We start from the raw sequence: 11,605 nt of genomic DNA, 5'->3' as shown, positions 1-11,605 counted from the left end.
AACATATTAAAAAAAGGCTAAATATCTTGCATAATAAATAACTGGGGAAATAAAACTGTTAAAATCAGTTTAAGTGTGCAAACTTTAAATGTACCTTATCGGGAGACGCGGTTTGCCCGGACCAAGATGGCGGAGGAGTCGACGCGCATGACGCCGACAACGCGGCCTCCCGTTCCCAGAATCCACCGCGACCCAAACAAACCCACCTGTCATTTTCAGCCAATCAGACGCTGAGCGATGATGTTGCGTTTCTGACGTGTCGCTTCTGGTTATTATTGAGGGGAAGAAAAAAAAAAGAAAAGAAGCAGGACTGCGTTTTTTGACGTGAATCCCCGAAGCGGCGGCCAGGTGTTTTACTAACAGGTCGAAGGATGGCAGAACCCAGCAAACACGACATCTCCGCCATCTTCAAGCGGCTCCGCTCGGTTCAGACCAACAAGGTGAGAGTTTGCGAACGAGGAAGTCCGCGTGAAGTCGAACCTCGTCTGACACGTCGCACTTCAACCAGCAGTTCAACGAATGTCCGCTTCGGAGGCACTTGGTGGCGGATAAACGCCCCGCTTTCTCCCCGTGGACGTTTTATTTTTTATTTTTTTTGAAGACATTATCGGTGTTAGGAAGTGTTGGGGAAACTTAGTCAGTCTACCTCAGCCTGCGGGGGGTTTTTTTGTTGGTTTTTTTTTAATTCGTCCTCTCTGGATAACGTCACAACAGACTCGTGCGTTTTCTCATGCAAATTCACAAACAGCTGTTTGAATGATCACCGTCACGCAGCTCGCGCAACCCTCGTGCTTACGAAATAGGGCAATCGATTTGAGGTAAATGTGTTATTCTGTACACACGGATCTTTCGATATAACCACAAAATACATATTTCTGCTTTATTCTAGACCGAGAATTCTTGGTGTAAAAACATCTTTGGAATCTGAGCACGATAGAATGACAACCGGTGTTCCTCTAGGCTTCATCACAGGCCCACTAATCACATTTTTTTCCTTCTTTTAGACCCTTTTTCACTCCTTGTATACCTGCTTTTACTCCTTTTATGTCCCATTTTACTCCTTTTATGCCTGATTTTACATTTTGTATACCCGCTTTTATCCCTTGTATACTTTCTTTGACTTCTTCTATACTGTACCTGCCGTTTCTCCATATATACCTCCTGCTTTTACCCCCTGTATACCATCATTTACTCCTTGTATACATCCCTTTACTAATTACGTGCCTTCCTTTACTCCTTGTATACTTTCCTTTACTGCTTATATACATCCCTTCAGTTCTTATGTTCGTCATTTCAGTCTATGAATACCTTCTTTTACTCTTTGTATACCCTGTACACCTGCTTTTACTCCTTCTATACCTTTGTTTACTCTTTATATGCCTTCTTTTACTTCTTGTATGGCATTGTTTACTCCTTCTATACTGCTTTCACTCCTTATATGTTCATCTAAACTATAATAAAAGCAAAGTGCTTGTTTTTGATGATTTTTAACGTTCCAATATTTGTTGTTGTTGTTTTTTTTTAATGTCTCTGTTGTTCAGGTTTGCTTCGACTGTGCAGCTAAAAACCCCAGCTGGGCCAGCATCACGTACGGCGTGTTCGTCTGTATCGACTGCTCCGGGACTCACCGGTCTCTCGGGGTTCATCTCTCCTTTATTAGGCGAGTCCCACCTTTTCTTTTTAATCATCTGCCACCAATCTACTAGAAGCCTCCTCTGATCACTAGATTACTGATGACAGACAACATTTCTTGTGCGAAATTTGAGCAATGATCAGTAATTGTGATATTTATTATATTTTACTTTCCTTAAGATTCTCCTCATCAGACTCGTATGGTTATTTATTGTTTTATTCACTTGCTGTGTCCACTAAGCTCTGAATCGATAAAAAAGCAGCGACCTGTTCAGAAAAAAATAAGACGTGTACAGAAACAACTTTGTCATCAGAAAACAACTTCATTTAACCACAAATGTGAGGAAGATTTAGAACAAACCAGCCAGTCTGAGGGTTTTTCAGGTGTTTTAAGAGACACAACAGGCGACGGGTCACACAACAGGGATTTTTACTCGCCTGCTGTTTACTCCTGCTGATCTAATCCCAGCGTCGCACTCACAGACTCACCAGTGTGTCACACATGTGTAACATGAACTTCTCCATTACACCACAAACACACACCAGGGATAGAACTTTCTTGGGGAAAGCGAGGCAGAAACACTCCTTTGCCATTTCCATACCGTTTTCACAGCATGAAATTAAAATAATTCAAGTTCAATTCAATTCTATAGCCCTTTACAGTCATCCGGTGGCGTCCAAAGTGCTTTACAACGAAGCGAAAACAATACATTAAGAAATAAATACGAGAATAAATACATAAAAACAATAAATAAAACACAGGTGTTGACTGGTGGAGGTGTGACGGTGCTGCAGGTTGGTGAAGCTTCCAGAAATTCATAAAAACAGAGCATACAGAATAAAATACACTGCCCGAGACAGAGTTAAAAGCCAACTTAAAAAAGTGAGTTTTCAGCTTTGATTTAAAAAGGCGGAGATCAGTGACGGTGCGAATGTCGAGGGGGCAGTTTGTTCCACAAACAGCAAGAGAGCGACACCCCACTGTTTATATCTCCACCTTGGAACGTCTAAAAGAAGCCGACCTGGAGAACGCAGGGCCCTGCCGGGGTCACGTAGAGTTAAAATATCCGACAAGTAAGAGGGACCCAGGCCGTTGATGGCATTAAAACACAAACAACAGAAGTTTCAAATCGATTCTGAAAGGAACTGGAAGCCAGTGGAGAGACGACGGCACGGGGGGGGGACGTGTTCACGTCTGGATGAGTTTGTTAAAAAAATCTGGCAGCGGCGTTCTGCACTAGTTGAAGACGTGCGATGGAGAGACTGGCTGAGGCCGACATAAAATAATGCGCCATCTGCAGATATTCATAAATAATCCAGTCGTGATGCTGCGCAGGTCGTCTGAGCTGGACTTCAACTGGTCGTGGTTCCAGCTGAGATGCATGCAAGTGGGAGGAAATGCCAGCGCGGTGAGTGGCGGAGGTCAACTAGCAACACGCCACCTGCACTTGTAAACACACACATCACTGATCCAACTGCTTCCTGCTCCAATCTGTCGTTGTTGTTGTTGTTGTTGTTTTCTCTATGGCAGACTTCATTCTTCAACCAACACGGGTGCACAGCCGGCGCCGCCAACACCAAGTACAACAGCCGCGCCGCGCAGCTGTACAGGGAGAAGATCAAGACTTTAGCCACGCAGGCGACCAGACGCCACGGCACCGAGGTGAGACGCTCCTCCTCCAGCCGAAGGGGGAGGAGGTGAAGTCAGATGAAGTTGATTGTAAAGATTGAAACGGATCCTGCTATGATTACTTTGCTTCCTCAATTCACCCGTCCAAGTGTATTCTAACCGTCCCGTCAGTTTTCCCTTCGGCCTCATGGGGGCGCTGGGCGTCACACTGCTCATCCTGACGTCACTCGTTTGTTTGAACCCGGTGGAGTTGTGCTGTTTATGTTTGTGTCCTAAACTCTACCAAACAAAAAAAAACTTCTTCCATGCGTCGTATTCAGACTTGGATATTTTAAACCATCTCACTATGAGGTGACTCCTCCACCAGGGATTTCATTTTTCATTTCATTTTATTATTTATTTCATTCATTTAAAACGATGCAACAGCAGCATTTAGATTAGATTAGAAAAATAAAAAAAACTAGCTACTTGAGGTATTTCATATGAATGAAAAGGAGCAGAAAGAAGTAAAACTGATAATGTCTGCCCCTTATCAACACTAAATCATTGACAGTTCCAGTTCAGTTCAGTTGAGTGTCACATGCAGACGTTTTTTTTCCAAAACATCAAACACAAAATAAATCAATAAGGTTGATCTGCTCCTCCGCAGTGTCGTATTTCTGTAACATCGATAATTTAACACGTTTCTTAAACACATCAATGGATTTAGAAGTTTTAATTTTACAATCAAGACCGACTCCTTCCACTGAGATGCATTTTTCCATTACGGCCGATTGAAACCTGGGTTTTTGTAAAAAACCTCAGTTCCTTTCAGTTCAGCTCTTGGCTTTTCTGAGTCTGTGCAGCGCTGGACTGAGCTCTGCTCTCCTCCAGGCAGATTGTCTTTATGATACATCTTTGATCCTTTGATCTTAGTTTTACTCCTTCATACAGTTCCTCTGCTCAGTGTGTTTTCATCTGGTGAACACACGGCGACGATAATCCCTAATGTTTGAAATATGAAGCCTCGGATTTTTTGTGCCGTTGATCATCGGTCAGTGACGGATGCTGCAATTTTATAACAAAGGCTGAATCTGCCCTCTTCTTCCTCCTCCTCCTCCTCGTCCAGCTGTGGCTGGACAGTCAGCCTCCTCAGTCTCCGACTCCAGCAGGTGACAAACAGTTGGATTTCTTCAGCCTGCACTCTCAGGTAAATAGTAATTCATCCGTCGCTCTGCCGTCCAGACGGTGCTGAAGTCTCCACTCACTTCTCACGTCTTCTAGGATCTTCCTGATAATCTCAACATGGGCAAAATGAGCCTGAGCTCCTCGGCCACAGAGAAGACCTCCGAACAGGACAGAGACCAGAACGGTAGCCCACGTTACCGATCATCAACACGTACAGCCATGAGAACGGTTTGGTGGATAAGCCGTCGTCGTCTCTATTTTCAGATAATCCAGAGGAGGGTCCCAGCGTCGACATGCTGGGCGTTTCGCCGAAAGCAAATCTGGGTTTGTTCTCCCACCAGAGCACGCGGTCCTGTTGTAGTGGAGCCTCTTTCTGCTCCTGACGTCTCCGCAGCAGCGATAACGTGACACTTACACCGCGTCAATGTTTATGATTTTACGACAACCCGTGCGTAACGTGGCCGTGTTTTCCCACCAGAGCCGCCGTCTCTCCTCAAGAAGAAGCCGCCGGCCGCCAAGAAGACCGTACGTATCTGGTCTGATTCTCACGCCGCGATGTCGCCGCGCGATTGTTTGTGTGGGATTGACTCGTGTTTGCTTGCAGTTGGCCGCGAAGAAAGGCGGCCTGGGCGCCCAGAAGGTGAGCAGCCAGAGTTTCTCTGAGCTGGAGAAGAGAGCTCAGGCTGCCGATAAACTCCGAGAGAAAGACGAGAACCCCGCCGCCGCCAAGGCCAACGCTCAGGAGTCCATGTGAGAGCTCTTTGGCTTACTTTCCTCTGCTCAGCTGTGGACTTCCTGCCACTTTTGCACTCTGCGGAAGGGAAAAGGGAAAAGCGAAGTCGCAGGTCACACCCAGTTATCGCATGAAACGCCCGACACTGAATCCAGAGTTTGTTCTTTTTTTTTTTTTTTTCCTGGAGTGCGAATCTTACAGGAAGTGTGAGGAGGAGCCACAGCACACACTCCGTCCTTTGTTATTTCAATTGCAATGAGCAGTTATACTGGGAAATACTGACTTTAAAATCCAATCCACTTTATTTCTATAGCACATTTTAACAACAAGGCATTTCCAAAGTGCTGCACATAAAAACAATCAAACTAAAACAATGCAAATTAGCTCCAACGCTAAATAAGTATAAAACCATAAAATAAGAATAAAAACGGATTAAAAACTACAAATAAGAATAAAACAATTTAAAAGAATAAGTAGAAATATAAAACCGCTTAAAAAGCAATAAAATAAAAAAGAACAATAAAACCACACGACTCGTTAAAAGCCTGAGAAAAAAAGTGGGTTTTAAGACGCGATTTAAAACAGTCCACAGTGGGGGCTGTTTATAAAACCAAGAGGTTGATAAATAATGCAGAATTGCAGCATCTTTTTGTCTCATTCCTTCAAGTGTTGGGTGTCGATTTGCAATTTGTGCTAATAATCGCTGTTTGAGATAGTTTTCCCTGCATTTCCTCGTGTTTCTTCTCTGCGACTACGGTTGTACACTTTTGAAATGAAGGTTAAAGTTGGGTTTGCTGGTCCCGGCAGCTCCCCGTCCCTGCGGCTGGCCTACAAAGATCTGGAGCAGCAGAGGAGGGCGGAGGAGAAGAAGCTGGAGGGTCTGGAGGGGAAGAAGAAGGAGCAGGCCGAGCGGCTGGGCATGGGCCTGGGCATGAGGAGGTCGGAGAGCCGCCTGTTCACCCCCGACCGACCGACCGACTGTCTGTCCCTCTGTGCGCTGACGCCTCCGTGTCTCTGTCCTCTGCGCAGTGGAGTGTCTCACTCCGTCACCTCCGACATGCACATCATCCAGCAGGAGACGCCCGCCGGCACCCGGGCCTCCAAGGGGCGACGCTTCGTGGAGGACGAGGAGGACGACGGGTCCTTCACAGCAAGGTCAAATATGAATTATTACTTTTATAGGAAGACAGACAAAGATCATTCACAAGTTTAAAGTGGGGAAATTCAGAAATGATCTTTTTAATATATATATATATATATGTTTGATCTTTGTTTTAATATATTTTCTAGTTCACTGTTTGTATTAGATAGATAGATAATTACTTTATTCATCCCCGAAGGGAAATTGTCTTGTGGCAGCAGTCTGGTGCATACGAATATTATAAAATACAATAGAATAGAAATAAAAGTAAAGGATAAAAATATCTGGGTATAAGACATAAAGTAAAACACAGAACGGAACATGGGCACTTAGAAATAAGCAGGAGATAAAAGCAAGATAATAAATAGTAAGGTGCAGTGGCAGAGCCATTAGAAGTAGGCATTATATAATAATAATAACAATAATACAGATAATAACAATGTGTAATAGTGTATAATACTCATGTATAGTACTACTAATAATGGTAGCAATAATATAACAATAACAATATGGTAGCAATAAAATAACAACAATATATATATATATATATATATATATATCAGTTATGATAATAATACCAATAGTAATAGTATACTTATAATAATAATAATAATACCAATGTAATAGTGTACTTGCACATGTATATGTACATGCAATATGCCATATGAAATATATGATATAATATAAGTATCAATGTAATTTAGTCCAGGTGGTGATGATGTATTATTACAACTGTTGAATGTTTATTTTTCATCTATTGTGAAAATAAATAGTAATAAATAAATATGCTTGATAATTTCACTGTCGCACTAAATTCATCTTTCGTTCCTGTTGGTCACATAGTTTAACTTCCAAGTAACATAAATAAACGATCTGTGGAGCTTAATGTTACTTGACGTTACATTTTAGCTGTAACATTTGACGTGGTTATGATTGTGATCAATTTAACGTTTTAAAACCAATTTTTTCTCTAATGGACTAAACTTGTTCTGTGCAGTGTGTGAGTGTACATGATCAGCATGTCTATATTTACACAAAACCAAACGACCACAATCTCAACATGATTTTAAACTTAAATGAAGCCTTCTGCTGCAAAACGCAACGAAACGTCCAAAGATTCTTCTCATAAATGCCGTAAATGTGTCTCACGGCAGGGACACGCCCCTTTTCTGTCTGTCCGATGTGTAGAATGAGACATTTGTTCCGTCCTGTCCTCAGGGCCCTGCCTCGGTTCGACGACGAGTCCGACCCCTCGGACAGTTTCTCGTCTCAGTGGGGGAACAAAGGAGAGCGAGGCTGGATGAAGGAGAGCAGGAAGCCAGAAGCAGACTTCTACATGTCCTCCACCGTGACGCCGGCTGACGACAGGTGACGACGTGTTTCGAAAACCTCTCGTCCCTGCTGCCGGAGCCTGATTGTCCCCCGCCGGGTCCGGCTTGTGTGTCTCCAGGCCGGCGTCCCGGAGGAAACCGGAGCCCGTCTCCGACACGGGAGAGGCTCGCAGGAAGTTTGGAGACGGCGTCAAATCCATCTCGTCCGACATGTACTTCGGAAAACAAGACGACTCGGAGGTAGCGAAGGAGTTCCCGCCGACACGTGGAGGTTTCCTTCAGCGTTTGAAATCCACCTTTCTCTTTCTTGTTTGCTTGAAGTACGACGCCAAAACACGACTGGAAAGGTTTTCCGCCAGTTCTTCGATCAGTTCGGCAGATCTGTTTGACGATCCAAAGAAACAGAACGGTAAGATGTGAAAGAAAAACTCATGAAGAAACGACCCGGCAGGCTTGTTGGTTTTAATGCCTGATTATTGTCCTTTCACATTAAAACACATCTTAAGGAACATATAAATTGTGCATATCATTGCATTTATCATCATTATTTAATATTGGTTTGTTTTTTTTACATTAAATTCTACATTTTTTAATCAAAATGTCTTCGTCGGTGGCTGATTGCCGTCGTTTACACTTCCAGTTTATACTGAAGAAAATAAAAACACAAGAGATTTGCCTGTAAAACGTCTCCCGTTCACAATCGAACGTCCGGAACCTTCCGTGCTTCCTGTGGTTGTTTTGCAGCGAGTTCTTCGTACCGCCTGAGCAACGTGCTGCCCAACGCTCCGGACATGTCGCAGCTCAAACACGGCGTGCGCTCGGTGGCCGGGAAGCTGTCGGTCATGGCCAGCGGCGTGGTCAGCTCCATCCAGGTCAGGCTCACTCACTGCCAACACATCCAACACATCTTTTAAGAAACTTAACTTGACTTAAAACAAAACAAAAAAAGCAACATCCTACAAAAGCAGGGAGATAAAAAACCAATAAGGAAATCCTGGACTCCATCCAGTGATATTCTCACTAGCCGATGACACCATAGTGTGCATCAGAGGATGAATAAATGCTAATGTGATGACAACTAAGCAAGAAACTCAGTTTACGTATGTTTTAACCAGTGATCTGTTAAATCTGCTGGACATCACTCCTTTCAGAGCGACAAAACAATCACACCCTGTTTACACAACAGTCCTCTGAGCCACTCAAAACACAACTTTTTGAAAATGTGCCATCTCCATGGACACGGGGGAGAAAAACACACCTTTTCGAAATGTAGCTGTTTGGAAAACGCTCCATTTCAATGGGAAACGGGAAAATTTGACTTTTTTGAAAACGCTCCGACTGTGGAAACGGGTTAAAACGCAACTTTTTTTTTAAACGTTAAAACTCCGTCTCGGTGGAAATGTGGGGGGGAACAGGACTTTCTGAGAAGAGCGCCCAAGAAATGCACCAAATATAATTTTCAGGATGTTGTTATGTTGATGTGAAACCTTTCCAGTCGAGTGTTTGACTCCTTCAGTGAAAAGCCTCATGGGTCTTTTGTTTTGTGTTTTCCACAGGATCACTACAGTTCCTGAGTAGCGGACGCTCATCGTGACAGGAAAAGAAGCAGAAAGCGAGAGAGTCTGCCCCGTCGTGACCCCGGGTTCACACATTAACGAGCGGTCTGTCTCGGAGGTCGTTCATACAACAAATCGGCAAAGCACAAAGTCTTTCAGAACTATTTCCTTTGTGCACAATTTAAATGGAGAATCAAAAGTCAAGTACAGACATGAAGAATATTTAGTTGGGGTTATTTCGAGATTTGTGGGGGGGTTTGGACACTAAGAGCTGCTGCAGTGACAGTCTGGGGAGGTGTGTGGTGTTTTGAAGGAGGAGGTTTCATTTTATTTTCTTTCCTTTTAATGAGGTCAAAACTTATGTAGCCAAGATGATGCTGTTGCAAGTGCCCACTAAGCTGACATACTCTTTTTTTGTTGTTGTTGTTGGGGTTTTATTTGTTTAAACTTCGATGCAGGGTTTAAAGTGTCCTTTCCAGGCCCAAAGTGTACTTAATGGACCAAAACGATAGAAAACAAACCCCAGACTGACAGGGACCAGATGTCGATATTCATTCACTGAGTATTCCAGTAAAGTGACGGTTGGTGGCTGCTTCAAGAAAGTTAATCACTTTTCTGTCTTTAGAAACCGAACGGATCATAAAACCTGACTCCCACATTAGTCCGAGGATGTGTTGGTGTTCCAGCGAGGCAGCTGTGTACAAAAAAAAAAAAAAAATCCAAATCAACCTGCTGAACAAGTCAAATTTCTGTGAGGCGTTTGAAGGTGCAGCTTGTTCCTGCTGGGGTTTCACGAGTCACTGTGGGACGTTCGAGTCTGCTTATGTCTCGCCTTCAGGTTCGTCAACAGTGCTATCATATATTCCCTCATGACTCTTGGTAACAATGGGAAGAAGAGCGTTTTTTTTTTTTCCCCCCCACAGTAAACCTTGTTAACTTTCGCCAAAGTTCTGTGGCCCGTTTGTGATTTTTTTTTTTATCGTATTTGATCCCAACAGAGACAGAAAAGCTCAAATTGTTGATCAGGTTGGGTCATAACTCACTTCAAATGAAGGTATTAGTTGAACAAACAGACCTGCAAGATGTTGGATTTACCAAAAACTGCAGGGCAGATGGGGAACATAAGAAGCAGGTGTATTTTTGACGAGAAGGCGACACTGCTCACGAGAAGATTAAGCAAATTATTAACAGTGTTCGTATTATTGATCTTCATCTTTTGGCTCACCTGGAGCCAAAAGTACCGATAAGAATTGAGCAGACAATCTTAAATTACACAGGATATTTTCCATGTTTAATTCCATGAGAAGATGGGGATTTTTTTTTCTTTTTTCTGTCTCTCTTGTGATCCTTCATCATTATAAAGCTCCAGATAGAAAAACAAACTATTCTGCCTTCATGGCCACGAGTCCGGTTTAATATTTTTTACACAGAATGAGACGCTTCAGTGCTGCTTTTCGATGTAATGGGACAAAAACCTGCTGAGATGGAAAAGCACCAGCTTGACGTGGATCACTTGCACTATTTTTTTCTGCCCCTCAGTCCACATCTTTAAAGTTGAATGAAAAGAATTGTGATATTTGGGTTTTCCCGAGTTGCCTTTTGTTGTATTTGCGTTTTAACTGGTGGGTTTCTGAACGTGTGAAGGTGATATTTACAATTTTTTCCTCCGGTGCCCCCGTCGCCACTTTATTGAATGTGTAGAATCCACCCGAGGCTTTGGAAGTCATTTGTTTTGTTCGTTTACATACCGCCGAGGTCCAGGAGTTGGAGAGGAGGTGAGACACAAGCAGTGAGTCTGTGTTTGATTGAAGGAAAGAGAAAGTAGCTTCACCACAGCTTTAAAAACACTTCTGCGCCTTGCTTTAGCATTCTGTAAAACCTCCATTCACAGAGAGGTGGGGGTTAGTTTTTAACTCTGCACTTGATGGTCGTACGACTGGTGAGTCACTAAAAGAGGGCAAGGAAGGAGCATCTCCATCTACACTGTTGGGTTCCTCCATCTCTACAAGCCTTTGCCCAAAGATCTCAGTCACATTGCATCGCCTGGACTCGTCTTGCTTCCTTTGTTTTGCACAGAATTTCTCATAAATTGCACGTGGCAGCTTTTGCTTGGATGTACTGTAATCTTTGCCTCTCTACGTTTGGTTTAAGTTCTTTCTTTTGGTTTCCCTGCTGTTTTTCATTGTTGCATAGACGAACAGCCTCCTGTGTAATTTGCATGGCACTTCTGATTACTGGGGTCACGCATCCTGAATGTATGCTGGAATATTGCTGTGCAGAGCTTTGAGCGGAAGCTACTGATCACAACCTTTTCAACGTTTTTGACACTCGACCTGTAAGAGACATTTTTGAAGCTATGCCAAATAAATGGCTCATGTTTAAAATATTCAGCTTCCTGGTTTTTTTTTTGTCCTG

The 11,605-nt window shown here is 43.3% G+C and overlaps 1 protein-coding gene across 1 annotated transcript; it reads left to right on the top strand.

Annotated features, from left to right (window-relative positions):
* Positions 1 to 283: 283 nt before the first annotated feature.
* On the top strand, positions 284 to 11,576 carry arfgap3 (ADP-ribosylation factor GTPase activating protein 3). Its single transcript, XM_080518137.1, has 16 exons — positions 284 to 440; positions 1,542 to 1,660; positions 2,969 to 3,041; positions 3,164 to 3,295; positions 4,371 to 4,451; positions 4,526 to 4,613; positions 4,694 to 4,753; positions 4,908 to 4,954; positions 5,034 to 5,179; positions 5,970 to 6,101; positions 6,192 to 6,317; positions 7,522 to 7,671; positions 7,754 to 7,874; positions 7,956 to 8,043; positions 8,379 to 8,506; positions 9,191 to 11,576. The coding sequence occupies exons 1-16, from the start codon at positions 372 to 374 to the stop codon at positions 9,206 to 9,208; spliced, it is 1,578 nt and encodes a 525-aa protein (XP_080374263.1). The 5' UTR covers positions 284 to 371; the 3' UTR covers positions 9,209 to 11,576.
* The last annotated feature ends 29 nt before the right edge of the window (positions 11,577 to 11,605 follow it).

Source organism: Blennius ocellaris (assembly GCF_963422515.1).
Source record: "Blennius ocellaris genome assembly, chromosome: 22".
NCBI classification, from domain to species: Eukaryota; Metazoa; Chordata; class Actinopteri; order Blenniiformes; family Blenniidae; genus Blennius; species Blennius ocellaris.
This window is presented reverse-complemented; position numbering and strand designations above follow the sequence as displayed.

Excerpts from the sequence above, each read along its gene's own strand:
- arfgap3 (XM_080518137.1), top strand. The coding sequence starts at position 372 with ATGGCAGAACCCAGCAAACACGACATCTCCGCCATCTTCAAGCGGCTC. Across the intron at positions 4,754-4,907 it reads TTCGCCGAAAGCAAATCTGG|AGCCGCCGTCTCTCCTCAAG; the intron begins GTTTGTTCTCCC and ends TTTTCCCACCAG. Across the intron at positions 6,318-7,521 it reads GACGGGTCCTTCACAGCAAG|GGCCCTGCCTCGGTTCGACG; the intron begins GTCAAATATGAA and ends TCCTGTCCTCAG.